Below are 17,162 nucleotides of genomic sequence, written 5' to 3' on the forward strand. Positions count from 1 at the left end.
GATAGATAGCTAATAGATAGTTAGCTAGTTAGCTAGAAAGCTAACTAAAAGATAACCAGCTCCCCAGCTAGCTAGCCAATAGATAGCCAGCCAGCTCGATAGATAGCTAGCCAGATAGCTAATAGAAGTAGAAAAACTAAATACAGGAGCTGCTGTAAAGGCAGCCAGTTTCGCGGTGCCACCTTGAAGTCAAAAAAACAAAATAATATGACAACACAAAGATACGGTCATTCAATATTCAGCACTTTCTGCACCGATTGTTGTATGAAGCAGTTTTAGATGAAAGAGGACAGGATCAAAGCGTCCTTTTCACCAATGGATCAGGGACGTCATGGTGGAGTGAGTACGTCTCCTACCCGCTAAATGTTGAAAGCAAATACGAAGCTGAAGCCTCCATTGATGAAAAGAGATTGTCTCACATCTCCTGTCCCACGTAAATCCGCTTCAATTCCAAGCCGCGCCAGTTCCACATATGCATCGGCACTCTGCGCTAATGTTCCTTTCTTCTCATGGCGGGCTCCCCAAGCCATGCATCCATCTAGCTGCAAACTGTCCAACATTTGCCTTTTGTCCAGCTGCCCCCATTTCAAGCTCAGATAACTCCAGACCCATATAACTTAGGAATTAACTCTTTTTATTTCTGAAGAAAGTAGAGCGCCTAATGTTTCTCATGCTGCATTGAATGCTTATGTAGTCCTAAAACTCAATCTTCTGTGGGTCCTGGAATTTGAGTGAAAATGACAAAAACCCTGGCACTGGAGTGGACACATTTTTTTGCACAAGTCTGGCAGTGAATGTGTTAAATGCATCTGGACTACGCAACAGTTGGTTTGTTATGAGGCAGGATGCCATAGCGATTTTTGGCAAAGTTGCTGAAGCTATAAGCAGCACTCAATATGCAGGCTGCAAACCTTTGAGAGAGTGGCGGCTGATTCTTTTAATCACTGCCATTCTTCCTCCTTATCTCCATCTGCATGCATAATTTATTGCAATTAAACCATCGCATACGAGATCAGGCGGCCTTGTGGACAACTGGTTAGCTTGTGGGTTTGTGATAGAGAACAGACAGACAGAATAGAAGTTCTCATATTTAAAAATTTCAAGGTTAGTTGGCCACCGAACACAAGGCCCACAATGGAAGCAAAAAAAAAAAAAAAAAAAAAACCTGGGCTATCTATAGCTATCTATTTGCTATCTATTTTCTGTCTATCTAGCTATCTAGCTGTCTTTCTATTAGCTATCTATCTATTAGCTACCTACCGAGCTAGCTATCTGGCTGGCTATCTATTAGCTAGCTAGCTAGCTTTCTATCTATTTGACTTATTCCGGGTTGAGTGAACGCTTGCTGCCGCTGCTCACCCACAGTAGAAACTGACCCTGTGACTGTAAAGTGACCTTGAGAGTTTTAGAAGGCGCTTATAAATCAAATGTATTATTATTATTATATTTTGTGTAGTTGTAAGGCTTATTTAGTAGAAAATTATATTTTATGGGGACCTAGGAACGGATTATTTTCATTTAAATGGTTTCCTATGGGAAATTAATGCTTGGAATACACACTTTTCGCCTTCGACACACTTTCTGGGAACCAATTTAGTTCGTAAGCTGAGGTATCATTGTATTTTTATTGTATTTTTTTCCGACAGTTGAGAAACTGAAAGTGGGACTTATTACGAACTTCGAGAGTCTCCGCGCGAACACGATTCTTGCCATTTCCTGTGTTTGTGCGATGACGGCGTGTCACTACAGATGACGGATCCAACTTGGATCCGAGGCTGTCTTGCTACCGACGGCGAGAGATGTTTCTGTTTCTATGGCAACCCAACTTGAGACACGCTGGTGTATCAAATCGTTTGACTCGCAGGCTTCCAATGCCGACGAATGACGCGTGCGTGTGAAAATATAGACCGCAAATTTCCGCTGATTGATTTTTATCATCAATATACGATAACTCAGAGTGAGAAAGTCCCTCATTGCGAATGTACTTGATCATAAATAAGGCGGAATTATTTTTTTTTTCACATTTTCAGGATATAAATTGACTTTTTGGGGGGGCTGGGGCAGTCATTACACCCCACTCCCATCGTGCTCTCCGAACATTGTCAATGTGTTTTTATTTAATTGACATTTCCACATCCAATAATTCATAACAATTACATCCCTTGTTGTAATTTTCTACTCTGATGCCGATTGTAATCAACGACTGCTGGTCTGAAACCAAAAAGAAGGTGGAGGAGGGAGGGGGGAGTTATTTGTTTGTTTGTTTTTGCAGCGTAATGTTCTGCAAATGTGTGGTCTCTATGGCAACACAACCTGAAAATATGGACAGTTAGAACGGCGGGAATAAAAATAATTGGCACCGCTTTACCCACTCTCGAGGACTTGCACATTGCAAGAATCAAAACAAAGGCGTGGAAAAAAAAATCCGACTGGACCCTCCGCACCCTGCCCACCACCTTTTCCAATGACTCCTAATGTCCTCAGAGTGTCTGACGCTGGAGATGATATAGGTCTGTAACAGTGGTTCAAGTAAATACAAAGTTGGAGCTACAATGATAATAATAATATTAATAACAATAATAATATAATAATAACAATAAATTTCATTATTTTCAAAACTCTCAAGGTCACTTTACAGTCACAGGATAAGTTTTTCTGTGCGTGAGCAGCGGCAGCCACATGGGCCAGCGTTCACTCAACCAGGAATAACTCAAATGACTAAAAAGTTAGCTAGCTAGCTAATAGATAACCAGCCAGCTAGCTAGCTAATAGATAGCCAACTAGCTAATAGATAGCCAGCCAGCCAGCTAGCTAATAGATAGCCATCTAGCTAGCTAATAGATAGCCAGCTAACCAGCTAGCTAGCCAAATACATAGCCAGCTGTATAGATAGCTAATAGGTAGCCATCCAGCTATATATATAGCTAATAGCTAGCCAGATATCTAATAGATAGCAAGCTAACAGATAATAATAATAATACATTTTATTTCAAGCGCCGTTAGTACATCCTCTATTTAATTTTCCTTTGAGTAACTTTGTGTATTTTTTTTTCTTTGTAATTTTCTTCCCCTCCATCATGTCATTAAACATGAGCGCGACTTAGTCAGGGTTCCAGGTGCAAATGGAAACTCCCATACCGCACGCTGTAATGGGATCAGTGTTTACATCTTCTTTAATGATCTGACACGCTGGTGCGTTAACGCAAAGTGTGATCTATTCCCTTTAATGGCATTGCGTTTAAAAAAAAAAAAAAAAAACAGAAAAACACGCAACCGACAAACTATTTGCGGTCGTTACGCGTTTGACTTTTTTTTTATTTTTATCGACTGCCTTGTTTTCCATCATGCGCTTTTATTTTCATTCAGAGTCCGATTTCATCAAATGTCATGAAATCATGAGCACAAAGTCATAAATAGCCCAACTTTGGCTCCCAAGGACATTAAACGCCTCATTTGGAATGCGTACACTTCCAAACGGTTGCTTTTTGAATTGGAGTTATGATGCAAATTGGATACAAAGACACAATGTAAAAATGTATTCAATGTATTTTCAATATTTGATGAAATTTGATTTTTTTTTAATAGGTACAGTAAAGTCTCGTTATATCGATATTAAGTCCGAAAAAATATCGATATAACCGGGACTATCGATATATCCGACCCTGTTTACATGTAATTTTCTCCGTGCGTGCATAGAAATAGTATCGATATAACCGGGACTATCGATATATCCGATATCGATATAACGAGACTTTACTGTATATTTTTTCAAATAATCAAACAAGTACATGAAGCAAAATCTGGGGCATGCTAATCATTTAGAAAATGAATGTAAGTCTATGTAAGCTCTCAGTCGTACAGGAGTGGTCCATCGATGAAAAGGTTTCTTCAGCCGTCATCTGTACTTCTTTGAAGGTGTCGGATGTTTCACTTCTTATCCAAGAGGCTTCGTCAGCAAACTAAAATTTGCTGGTAGTTTTGACCCTATATATATATATCCCTACTGTCCAGACTCTGCTATGATAGGTCCCTGCTCTCAGGTTGGGAGGAGCAGAGGACTATTCCCTGAGGCTACACTGATTACTTTGATTGTCCTGACTGATTATGGGGTCTACGACTGGCCATTTGCTCTGGTATCACCTCATCAGCATAACTAAGCCTATGTTGCCTAAGAAGTCTGTTGTAAGGACGTTAGAACATAGGCTGTTGGCTACCTGGCTCTCTATCAGCTATTTATTAACTATCCATTAGCTAGCTAGCTAGCTTTCTGTCTATTTGAGTTACTTCCGGGTTGAGTGAACGCTGGCGCGTGTGGCTGCCGCTGCTCACCCGCAGAAAAACTGATCCTGTGACTGTAATTAATTTTTGGGATACACACTTTTCGCCTTACACACTCTGCCTGGGAACGAATTACGTTCGTAAGCCAAAGTATTACTGTATGCCAAAATATGCCTTCGCTGCTATGCGGGGGAAAAAAAACACAAAATCCTGCAACAAGGCCACACAAACTCCCCGCGTTCTTGTCCTCAACTGTTTTTCTCTCTCTCTCACCACCCCATCACTCGCTTCCTCTATGGACAGTTTGAACTGCGGCTGGTTACTTAGCAACCGGAATCCTGTGGAAAGTATGTCAGACGCAGAGAGAACACGTAACGCAATCAAAGTGGCCTTCCTAATCGAACATCATCACTCAGCGTGTTTATGTCTGACGGTCTGCCTTTTGGCGCTCGGTTACCTTGTCGCCGTGACGATGCGCCGTCGTCATCGTTTGGCATTTACGGACAGCAAATCCGTGCACGTGCAGCTGCCGATTGTCCAACACGACCGCCTATGTCGCCATACGGGTGTAACTAGAAGATGAGAGCCATTTTGAGAAAAATGGAAACCTGCACACGAATGACGGCCACCCCAAATTTTTTTTTGCATTGCACAAGATAATAATAATAATAATAATAAAACATTTCATCAACTCAACCCGGAATAACTCTAATAGATCGAAAGTTAGCGAGCTAGCTAATAGATAACTAATAGATAGCTAGCTAACTTTCTATCTATTTAGCTAGCTAATAGATAACTAATAGATAGCTAGCCAGTTAGATAGCGAATAGATAGCAAATACATAGATGGCTACGTAGCCAGCTAGCTAGTTAGATAGCAAATAGATAGATAGCTAGGTAGCCACCGAGCTAGTTAGATAGCGAATATATAGCAAAGAGATAGATAGCTAGGTAGCCAGCTAGCTAGTTAGATAGCAAATAGATAGCTAGCTAGGTAGCCAGCTAGCTAGTTAGATAGCAAATAGATAGATAGCTAGGTAGCCACCGAGCTAGTTAGATAGCGAATATATAGCAAAGAGATAGATAGCTAGGTAGCCAGCTAGCTAGTTAGATAGCAAATAGATAGCAAATAAATAGCTAGCTAGGTAGCCAGCTAGCTAGTTAGATAGCAAATAGATAGATAGCTAGGTAGCCACCGAGCTAGTTAGATAGTGAATATATAGCAAAGAGATAGATAGCTAGGTAGCCAGCTAGCTAGTTAGATAGCAAATAAATAGCTATCTAAAGAAAACAAAAACGACAGAGCGAGTGAAACACGCTAGCTCAAAGTGAGACGGGAAGGGAATCCTGGCGTAAGTGCGTCACGCCTGCCTCAGCCTTCTCCTCCGGGGTGTCGGAGGCGAAGCGGGGGAGGTGTGAGGGGGTGAGAAAGAGAGAGATAAAAACAAAGCCAAGGTGCTGATGAGGGAGAGAGAGGAGCAAGTTCAGGGACAGCCTGATTTATGAGCTTCTGTTTCTTGCCATCTTTGGGGATTTGTGCTCTGAGATGAGCTCCATGTGAAGCTCACACGTTCCTCCGCATGCGGAAACGCTAGCGATGCACCAGCACTCAACCTGGAAGAACTCAAATAGATCGAAAGTTAGCTAGCTAGCTAGCTAATAGATAACTAATACATAGCTAGATAGATAGAGAATAGATAGCTAGCTAGGTAGCCAGCTAGCTAGTTAGATAGCGAATAGATAGCAAATAGATAGCTAGCGAGGTAGCCAGCTAGCTAGTTAGATAGCGAATAGATAGCAAATAGATCGCTAGCTAGGTAGCCAGCTAAGTAGGTAGCCACTCAACCTGGAAGAACTCAAATAGATCGAAGGTTAGCTAGCTAGCTAATAGATAACTAATATATAGCTAGATAGATAGAGAATAGATAGCAAATAGATAGCTAGCTAGGTAGCCAGCTAGCTAGTTAGATAGCAAATAGACAGCAAATAGATAGCTAGCGAGGTAGCCAGCTAGCTAGTTAGATAGCGAATAGATAGCAAATAGATCGCTAGTTAGGTAGCCAGCTACCTAGCTAGCTAGGTAGCCAGCTAAGTAGGTAGCCACTCAACCTGGAAGAACTCAAATAGATCAAAGGTTAGCTAGCTAGCTAATAGATAACTGATATATAGCTAGCTATATAGAGAATAGATAGCTAGGTAGCCGACTACCTAGCGAGCTAGGTAGCCAGCCTTTCAAAAATCTCACGGTCACTTTACAGTCACAGGATCAGTTTTTCTGAAAGCAAACACGAAGCTGTAGCATCCATTGACGTAAAGAGATTATTTCACATCTCCTGTCCCACATAAATCTGCTTCAATTCCAAGCTGCGACAGTTCCACATGTGCGTGTGTTACTTGAAAGAATAATTGCTTGACTTTAGACACTGACGCGCAAACAAGGAACAAGGTAGCTAGACATGGTAGGACTACTCCCTGCGACTACACTGATTACTTCTATTGTCCTGACTGAGTATGGGGTCTACGACTGGCCTGATTGCCCCATTTGCTCTGGTATCACCTCATCAGCATAACTAAGCCTATGTTGCCTAAGAAGTCGGTTGTAGGAACGATCCAAATTGAACCTCACCCCCACCATGGCGATTTAGTGAAGGGTGTTGCTGTTTTATGGAAATAGCTTCTTTTACTCCCCTTTCAAACATTGTCGCATTGTCGTCAAATGAGTGTTTGCTAGCTTTTAGGTGCATATGTACTGCATATTGAGGTCCACGAGTATTATCCCTGCGAGGAAATGTGTGTGTACACCCCCAGGCCTTTTTTTTCTCCAGACTTTTTTCTCATTTGTCATTCTCATCCCTGTATATATAATATTCTTATCAATGAATTTATGTCCTGTTAAAGATTAGAAGTATCTTTATATCTTTGGGACTACGAGTTGTCATAAAACAAACAAACAAGTATTTTCATTGCTCTCGACAGAAGACAAAGTACTACTCGGTGCTCTTTGGCACGGAACTAATTTGTTGAGATTCTCAGAGACATAAATCGAGTTTAACAAGCGAGAAAACGAGCGCTGACTGTACATGTGAGGCTTCCACTCTAGCCTTCACGCTACGGGTGATATAATGTTGTTCTTATTTGTCATTCATCGAATGCAGATAGTTAAAACGTCCTTCTTTTTTCTCACAGTGGCGTTTTGATGTCAACCCAAACCAGTGTCGGGACGTGCATGTCACTCCTAGGCCTTCAGTAGGGCTATGTCTGAATCAATCAGTTGCGAGTGTGGTGTGATTTACTACAAGTCCACTAGAGGGTGGCCTTAGCCAGGAAATCACATGTGACTTGAAGAAACTTAAAAAATACTGTCATTAAACTGTTCGCATTTCGAATATTAACATGATAGCCTCATACGATTTCAGTATTATTTGCTATTTTTGCTAGCTTTGGAGTTATCCAAACTTGATGATGTTCATCTATTATTAAAACGTCCGTCTAGAAAATGGCTTTAACAGTATATCTGCAACCAAATCAATTTCTTCTCCTCATTCAGTAATTGTGGGTTGACATAATAAAAAAATATATATACAGTAAAGTCTCGTTATATCGATATTCAAGGGAGTCCGAAAAAATATCGATATAACCGGGACTATCGATATATCCGACCCTGTTTGCATGTAATTTTCTCCGTGCGTGCATAGAAATAGTATCGATATAACCGGGACTATCGATATATCCGAAATCGATATAACGAGACTTTACTGTATTTTCCTATGCAGCTGGCTTTAGATACAGTATGCTAGCTCTGGCCAGTATGCGCTTATCATAGTGATACTATGATTGACGAGTGACTAGCGAAAACTCTGACATTTCCAACGTCTTCCAGGCCTTGGATTGCCAACTCAAAATTTGATTGGTTCAAGCAGCTGACACTTATTTCATGCTACAGGGCCTGCAGAACTGATTGCGAAGGCGTCCAGGTCGATTTCTGACCTTGGTAACAAATGATGGGTAAAATTTGATGGCTTAAATGCTTGTATATGAAAACACATCTGGAAGCAGCACAACAGGGGAAAACCAATGAAAGGAAGCTAAAAGACAATTTGGAATTGTGTAATTAGAATTTATGGACCAAATATAACACACATTAGTCTCTGATTCAGATATTTTTAAGCCAGTAGAGAAGGCATTGCAGGCCCTGACGGACAACCATTGCCCCAAACCTTTTCAGATTGTAGCAGGAAGTCAGGAAATTGGCCTCAATGTTAAAAAAAAAACAATGAAAAACCCTCACTAACATCCATTTCATCTCCGTCTTTGTATGTACATTATTTTGAAATGTCTGACCTGAGTTTGAACCTTAACCGTTTCCCCGTACGTGGTTCGAGCACGTTTCCATGCTGGTGATCCTCCTCAACTGCGTCACCCTGGGGATGTTCCAGCCGTGTGAAGATGTCACCTGCCTGTCAGAGTGGTGTCGCATACTGCAGGTTAGTTCCAACGTACATCATCAAACAAGGCTCATTTACAAATCTACAAAGCTGGAAGCAAAATAAAACAAATGTAAAAAAAAAAGCGCTGGCCAGACCTCTGGCTGTTTTTTTTCCTTTCCACAAGGGGGCAGCATTTCCCTTTTATTTCATGTTAGCGCTTTGTTCTAGCTTCAGCTGTTGTTAAAGCGCTATATAAACAAATATGTTTGTATTACATTGTATTTTGGACAGCCACCCTCATTTCAAGTTTATATAACTCCAGACCCGTATAATTTATGGCATACTTGGCAATAAAGATGATTCTGATTGTGATTTAGGAATTCAATATGTATTGTATTGTACAGGTAACATCCGACTTACAACCGAGTTCTGTTCCGACCAAACGGTCGTAAGTCAAAATGGTCGCAAGTCAAAATACATTCAAAATGTTAAATAGAGACTCGGAGGCTTAATGACTCGCAAACTCCCCCCTTTGGTGCTATCACGCGGTCGATTGCTGTGCGAGAGTGAGATGCTGCCCCTTTTTGTTAGTAAAGAAACAAAAAAGTGATGTCGGTTGTCCTTTAAAAATACAATAAAATATGCTTAAAAAAATGCTTTGTGCTCTGTTTATTTTCCCTTCAGGTTTTGGATGATTGTATATTTGCTTTCTTTGCGGTGGAAATGATCATCAAGATGGTGGCCCTGGGGATTTTTGGCAGCAACTGTTACCTTGGCGACAAGTGGAACCAGCTGGACTTTGTCATCGTCATGGCCGGGTGGGTGTCCCGCAATGCTTGCTCGTCTCTTCTGCCCGCACATTTTCGACTGCACGAGCGAATAACAAACACTGCGCTGTCGATTTTACCCCTCCGCCCCCAAACAAGGCAATATTTGAGAAACAAACAACATCAAATGCGTTTTTCACAGTGGCAGGCCGTGCGTGTCACTCTTGGGCCTTCAGTAGTGCTACATCTGAATGCATTCACAGCCGTGAGTTTGGTGTAATTTCCGACACGTCCACTAGTGGGTGCTGTTGCTGTTGAAATAACATGTGACTTGAAGAAACTTAAGAAATACTGTCATTAAGCTGTTCGAAACGTGTGGATTCATGATAACCTCATATAATTAAAATATTATTTGCTATTTTCACTTGCGTCGGAGCTTTCCACCCTGAATTATGTCCATCTATTCTTGAAAATTCCGTCTTTAAAATGGCTTTAACAGTATATCTGCAACCAAATCCATTTCTTCTCCTCAGCCATTGTGGGTTGACAAAACCGCAATTAAATCGACACAACAATATATTTGCTGATGCAGCTTACTATCGATACAGTGTGCTAGCACTGGCCATTATGCTCTTATCACTTGCGGCTAGTGATACTATGATTGGCCAGTGCCTAGCCAATTATGTGACTAGCCAATGATAGTTTGCGAAAACTGATGATTCACATTCGTCTGTAATTCAGATATTTTTTAGGCCAGCAGAGAAGGCCTTACAGGCCCTGACAGCCCACCGCTGGTTTTTAATTATATGTTCAAATCTTTTGTATTTATTCATACTTCAGATTAGATTATAAAAGGGAGATGTTTTGTTGTTGTTGTAGTACCTACCAGTATGCAACTGAGATACTGTATGTAGTACAAAGCCTCGTTTTTATTCAGTGTCGGACATTTTTTTTTCAAAATTACTCCACCGTTGGCTTCACACCTTGCACATCTGAATGTCTTAAAGTCTCCAAGACCCAACCACAAGTAAGACAATCTTCCGTGAGTCCAGTTTCTTTTGTTTAACCATGTACGGGTTATAAAAAATAAAATAATGACAGAAGTGTATGAACTCATGACACTCATTCCTCCATCTGTGACTTTAGTGTGTTGGAGTACTCTCTGGATGGACAGAATGCCAGTTTCTCAGCCATTCGCACTGTACGAGTACTAAGACCTCTACGGGCCATCAACAGAGTACCAAGTAAGTCCACTTTGAACATAGTCGTAAAATAGTTTATAAATAATAATAATACATGTCATTTATAAGCGCCTTTCAAAACTCTCAAGGTCACTTCACAGTCACAGGATAAAGTTTTCCTGCGAGCGAGCAGCGGCAGCCGCACGCGACAGCATTCGCTCAACCCGAAAGTAACTCAAATAGATAGAAAGCTAGCTATCTAGCCAATCGATAGCCAACAGATACCTAGCTAGATAGCCAGCCAGCCAGCTAGATAGTGAATAGATAGCTAGCTATCCAGCCATATAGCTAATAGATAGCAAATAGCTTGCTAGCCATCCCGATAGCTAATAGCTAGCAAATTGCTAGCAAATGATAATAATAATAATAGATAGCTGGCTAGCCAAATAGCCACATACATCCCCAAATAATCACACAAATAAATTGATTATCATTATTATTATTATTATTATCATTATTATTATAGTATTATTTATTTTTACCTAGCTAGATAGCTATCTATCATCCAGCCAGATAGCTTTCAAATCAATATCAGCTAGCTAGCGAGATAGCTAGATAGTTAGACAAATAGATAGAGAGATTCGATAACTAGCTAGCCAGCTAGCTCACTAATCTAGATTTGACCGCTAGCTAGGTAGATGATAGATAGCTATTTAGATGTATAGCTATTTAGCTAAATATCTGGATAAATCCCCAAATAAATACGCCAATAAAATAAAAAAGGTGGTTCATTGTCACCCTATTTGATTGAAATGGCATCGTCAAGCATGAGTGAAGTGAGAATGTACGAATACGTCCATGTTTTGTACCGATCAGAAATTCAAGACTAAAGATGGCGGCTACGGATTTATGCAACAACTTACATTGTCAGGACAATCATTTTGATTGACGTTGACTTGGTGTGATGGGTCGAGACTAATGCGCTTGGGTAACACCAGCCGCGGGGACTGTGGATTCCGATCCTCGACAAAGGGAGTCATGTCATACTGTCACGTTTCCTCTTGTCATTGCTTGTCATGGTTTCGACCAAAGTTACGGGGTCAAATCACACGGATCATATAAAAAAAAAGGATAAATAAATAAGGCTGACATTTGGTCTACATTGGACATTTTGTGTCCGTCCATCTTGAAATGCAAATAATAATAATAATAATAATAATAATACATTTCATTTGTAAGCACCTTTCAAAACTCTCAAGGTCACTTTACAGTCACAGGATACGTGACTAGAAAGCTAGCTAGCTAATAGACAGCTAATACGTACATAGCTGAGTAATAGAAAGCTAGCCAGCTAATAGATAGCTAACAGCTAGCTAGCCAGGCCTTCACTCAACCCGGAAGTAACTCAGGTAGAAAGCTATTTAACTAATAGATAGCTAAATAACTCGGATAGAAAGCTAGCCAGCTAATAAATAGCTAACAGATAGCTAGCCAGGCCTTCACTCAACCCGGAAGTAACTCAGATAGAAAGCTATAGCTAATAGACAGCTAATAGATATCTAAGTAACTCGGATAGAAAGCTAGCCAGCTAATAGATAGCTAACAGATAGCTAGCCAGGCCTTCACTCAACCCGGAAGTAACTCAGATAGAAATCTAGCTAGCTAATAGACAGCGAATAGATATCTAAGTAACTCGGATAGAAAGCTAGCCAGCTAATAGATAGCTAACAGATAGCTAGCCAGGCCTTCACTCAACCCGGAAGTAACTCAGATAGAAAGCTATAGCTAATAGACAGCTAATAGATATCTAAGTAACTCGGATAGAAAGCTAGCCAGCTAATAGATAGCTAACAGATAGCTAGCCAGGCCTTCACTCAACCCGGAAGTAACTCAGATAGAAATCTAGCTAGCTAATAGACAGCGAATAGATATCTAAGTAACTCGGATAGAAAGCTAGCCAGCTAATACTGTAATGTTATCGGTTAACACGATGAACATTTTGTTTCCCATCACGTAGGTATGCGGATCTTGGTGACACTCCTGTTGGACACCCTTCCGATGTTAGGAAATGTCCTCCTCCTCTGCTTCTTTGTCTTTTTCATCTTCGGGATCGTTGGGGTCCAACTTTGGGCGGGGCTTCTGCGAAACCGCTGCTTTCTGGGAGCAGACATCAGGACGTAAGTCTCGCGTTGTGTCCTCGTCAAACGTCTAGATAGACAGGCAGACAGGTAGATAGCTTGATACCTATCTAGATGCCTAGCTAAATACCCAGCTAGATACCTAGCTAGATACTTAGATAGATAGATAGCTAGATAGATACCTAGCTCGATAGATAGATAGATAGCTATCTAGATAGCTAGATAGATGGATAGCTAGCGAACTAACTAGATTGATGGATAGCTAGCTAACTAGCTCGATCGGTAAATATGTAGCTAACTAGCTAGATCGATTGCTAGATAATAATAATAATACTAGATAAGCTATCTAGCGAGATCGATACATAGGAACAACAACATTGTTGGTAATGATTTTTGAATATATTCCCAATTATTTTGTCACAATGATTTGTATCTCGATGTTTAACCAAGCCTGGGGAGAACTAGATCGGATACTTTGTTCAGAACGCTTATCGCATCGCTAATGTGGTCTACATTTATTTTAGAAAAGTCTTTGTTTTCTTGTCTAGAAAATACAACTTGTCAATTAATCCCTACTACATGTCGGTTGATGGCGAAGACAGCCCATTCATCTGCTCGGCCCCCCGCGAGAATGGTATGCTCCGATGCCACGACATCCCGGCCTACGCCGAGGCCAAGACGGAGTGCCGGTTAGCGGCGCCTCACCAAAGTTCGGATCTGATCGGAGTAGCCCCCACAGTGGGAGGGGCCAGTGTTAATGGATGCGTTAATTGGAACCAGTACTACAACGTGTGTCGCCCCGGGGAACGCAACCCTCATAAGGGAGCCGTCAACTTTGACAACATCGGCTACGCTTGGATTGCTATTTTCCAGGTATTTTCCCATTTTTCCTCTTTAGCTAACATGCGCTCGGAAAACCGAGGTGTAAATGGTGAACTGTGAGTTTATGCGTGGATTGGCTGAGCTTAGCCATTGATTTCAGGTGTCAGCATCCTAAGTACTCATTAGTACGCCGACTCCACCGATTCGCTGTTTCAGTATTTTTTAATGCAAACGCACACGCAAGCTCCTGCAGGCGCACATGCAAACAAGCAGTTTAGGGGTTATTTGTGTCAGACAAAACTACTATCATTTAACACATTCGCTGCCATTCCCAAATTTGTTTGGGTTTTGTTTTTTTTTGTTTGTGGGGGGTGCCAATTAAGCACTGGTCAGACCTCTGGCAATGTTTTTCCCTTCCACGACGGGGAAGCATTTGCCTTTTATTCGTGTTCGCGCTTTGTTCCAGATTCAGCTGTTGTTAAAGCGCTATATAAATCAATGTGTATTGTATTGTATTGTATTGTATTGTACAGGTAACACCCGACTTACGACCGAGTTCTGTTCCGACCAAACGGTCGTGAGTCAAAATGGTCGTAAGTCGAAATACATTCAAAATGTTGAATAGACTCAGAGGCTAAATGACTCATAAACTACCCCCTCTGGGGGGGGGGGGATGCTGATAAAGCGCTGGTCAGACCTCTGGCAATGTTTTTCCCCTTCCACATTGAGGTAGCTTTTCCCATTTTTTGTTACCTGTATTTTGTACAGCCGCCCCCATTCAAGCTCAGATAACTCCAGACTCATATAACTTGGGAATTAACTATTTACTGTTTCTAAGAAAAGAAGAAAGTCTAAGGTTTCTAATGCTGCATTAAATGTTCTTGTAGTTCTTAAACTCAATAATCTGTGGGTCATGCAATTTGAGTGAAAATGACAAAAACCCGGGCACTGCAGTGGACAAATTTTTTTTTTGCACATCGTCTGGCAGTGAATGAGTTAAAGGTAAAAGTGTGAAGTTCTGAATATTCTCTCTTGTCTCCGCCAGGTCATCACGCTGGAAGGATGGGTGGATATCATGTACTATGTCATGGATGCTCATTCGTTCTACAATTTTATATATTTTATACTTCTAATTATTGTAAGTAACCACTTTTTTCTTTATTTTTTTGTCATGATATGCTGACCTACCTATGAATACATTTCATTTATAAGCGCCTTTCAAAACAGGTTCAGTTTGTGTGGGTGAGCAGCAGCAGCTACACGCGCCAGCATTCACTCAACCCAGAAGTAACTCAAATAGATGGAAAGCTAGCTAGCTCGTTAATTGATAGCTTATAAGTAAACAAAAAAACTAACGTGAAAAAAACACAAAAGTGAAATGGTGAGAAAATGGATAGAAAACCGTGAAATTTGGACTCGTTGCAACTTTATTGATAGTTCAAAGGCAGAGTGTAGACTGCAAGATTAAAATATTCCATTAATCAGGCTCCACAAATAACCCGCACAAGCCATTTGTACAATTTGAACAGAAGATACAAGCAAGGGAACCAGCTATTAATGAAGTTTCTAGTGTGTCTACCTGCATCAACAACCATCACAAAGGTAAATAAAACGACTTTATTATACCGTACAGTTTATTTCTTTAATTACAATACCATAGCAGATTTATTATACATAAAATAAAGTCTATTATGTGTAGTTTTAAATCTTATTTAGTTGAAAATTATGTTTTATGGGGAGCTGGGAACGGATTATTCTCATGTTAATGGTTTCATATGGGAAATTAATGTTTGGAATACACACTTTTCACCTTACATACACTTTCTGGGAACCAATTAAGTTTGTAAGCCAAGGTATCACTGTATTGGTATTTTTCGCTAATCCTTTTTAGCATTTTGCACCACTGTCGGCATGAGGATAGCCAACTTGACTGGCTGCCATTCGAAGTGACCTCTCACGTCGCCTCGAAATGTTGCGTGCGAGAGGCGCCTTGCTCGTCCTTGACGTGGCCAAAGAAGACAAAGCTTTGCTGGAGCCCATCGGCAAATCGCAGTTGCCGAGGAACTGCAGGCGCATGCTTACATAAAGCAGACATAAACACTGAGCTCAGCATTTAAAAAGAAGTACGCCTGGCGTTTCGATAATAACATTCGGTTTCCTCGACTGTGTATCGTCTGAACGATTAGAGTTTGATTTCTTAGGCAATTTGCATCTGTTTAACGTTTTGCTTCTGGAAGGTGTTCTTGTGGACTTGCAGTTAAGTTCTTCTCTCTGTAACCTTGAATAACCTTTGAGCTTAGGTTTTCTGTAAAAAAAAAAACATGAGAACATGAATTTTCGAAGACAAAGAAAATCGTTGAAAATAATAACACGCAGTTACACACAGAAACACACAGAAAATAATAACACACCGTTATTATTTTGGCTTACGAACTTGATTGGTTCCCAGACAGAGTGTTTAAGGCGAAAAGTATTTATCCCAAACATTAATTTCCCATAGGAAACCATTTAAATGAGAATAATCCGTTCCCAGGTCCCCATAAAACATAATTTTCTACTTTTTAATTTTCTAAGCTTTAAAACTACACAAAATATACCTTATTTTGTGGACTTGCAGTTAAGTTCCTGATGCAAAAAGCTATCAACCTAAGCTAAGTATAACACAATTGATGAGGAATAGGTAAAATTATCGCAGAGAAAGCACGGCAACTTCACTCGGATATCGTCAGGAGGCAACCTGGAAGTATTTACATTTAAGTTCTTCTCTGTATAATAAACGTGCTATGGTATTGTAATTAAAGAAATAAATTGTACTGTATAATAAAGCCGTTTTATTGACCTTTGTGATGGTCGTTGATGGCTTAGTGGAATGGAGTGGCCGGTTTCATCAGCATTAAACACTTGATGAGGAACATAGCCTTCCTTCTTCTACCATCTTGAGGAATGATTCCTTGTAAGCTTTGGCAGCTTTATCGTCAGAACCGGCTGCCTCACCATGACGAATGACACTATGAATCCCTGTACGATGCTTAAAGTTCTCGAACCATCCGTGGCTAGCCTTGAACTCATCAATGGATGACGAACTTCCAGGTTGCCTTTTGGACGATATCCGAGTAAAGTTGCCGTGCATTCCCTGCGATAATTTTACCTAGTTCCTCATCAATTGTGTTCTGTTGAACTGGGTTGATAGCTTTTTGCATCAAGTGTACAGATGACTTATTATTTGTGGAGCCTGATTGATGGGATATTTTAACCTTGCAGTCCACATTCTGCCTTTTATTTCGAGGTCTATGTTTCTATAACCCTCCCTCACTGCTGCGTTCTTGACCAATTACGTGTGGCTTTAACCCAAGACTGGGGGTGGGGAATAGAGGACAAAAAAAAGTCGGCTGCCATTTCCTTGTTAGGAGAACGGGGTCGTTTGCGAACGACACATCATTCATTGTGGCGCTCCGTGTGTATCCCGAAAAATAGTTCGTATGCCAAGATTAAATTCGCGTGAATTTAACGCTCATAAGCCGAAAAGTTCGTTAGCCAAGGCATTCATAAA

At 40.7% G+C, this 17,162-nt stretch overlaps 1 protein-coding gene across 3 annotated transcripts in view; it reads left to right on the forward strand.

Annotated features, from left to right (window-relative positions):
• Positions 1 to 17,162, forward strand: part of cacna1ha (calcium voltage-gated channel subunit alpha1 Ha) — a 77,762-nt gene that overhangs the window by 28,769 nt on the left and 31,831 nt on the right. For all 3 annotated transcript variants that reach the window (XM_089018214.1, XM_089018216.1, XM_089018215.1), the window contains 6 exons: positions 8,649 to 8,761; positions 9,389 to 9,522; positions 10,618 to 10,715; positions 12,670 to 12,829; positions 13,339 to 13,663; positions 14,658 to 14,750. In XM_089018214.1, the coding sequence (XP_088874340.1) occupies positions 8,649 to 8,761; positions 9,389 to 9,522; positions 10,618 to 10,715; positions 12,670 to 12,829; positions 13,339 to 13,663; positions 14,658 to 14,750 (923 nt within the window). The remainder of the gene's footprint in view (positions 1 to 8,648; positions 8,762 to 9,388; positions 9,523 to 10,617; positions 10,716 to 12,669; positions 12,830 to 13,338; positions 13,664 to 14,657; positions 14,751 to 17,162) is intronic.

Source organism: Hippocampus bargibanti, linkage group LG17 (assembly GCF_051943395.1).
Source record: "Hippocampus bargibanti isolate YZ-2025 linkage group LG17, ASM5194339v1, whole genome shotgun sequence".
Lineage (NCBI taxonomy): Eukaryota > Metazoa > Chordata > Actinopteri > Syngnathiformes > Syngnathidae > Hippocampus > Hippocampus bargibanti.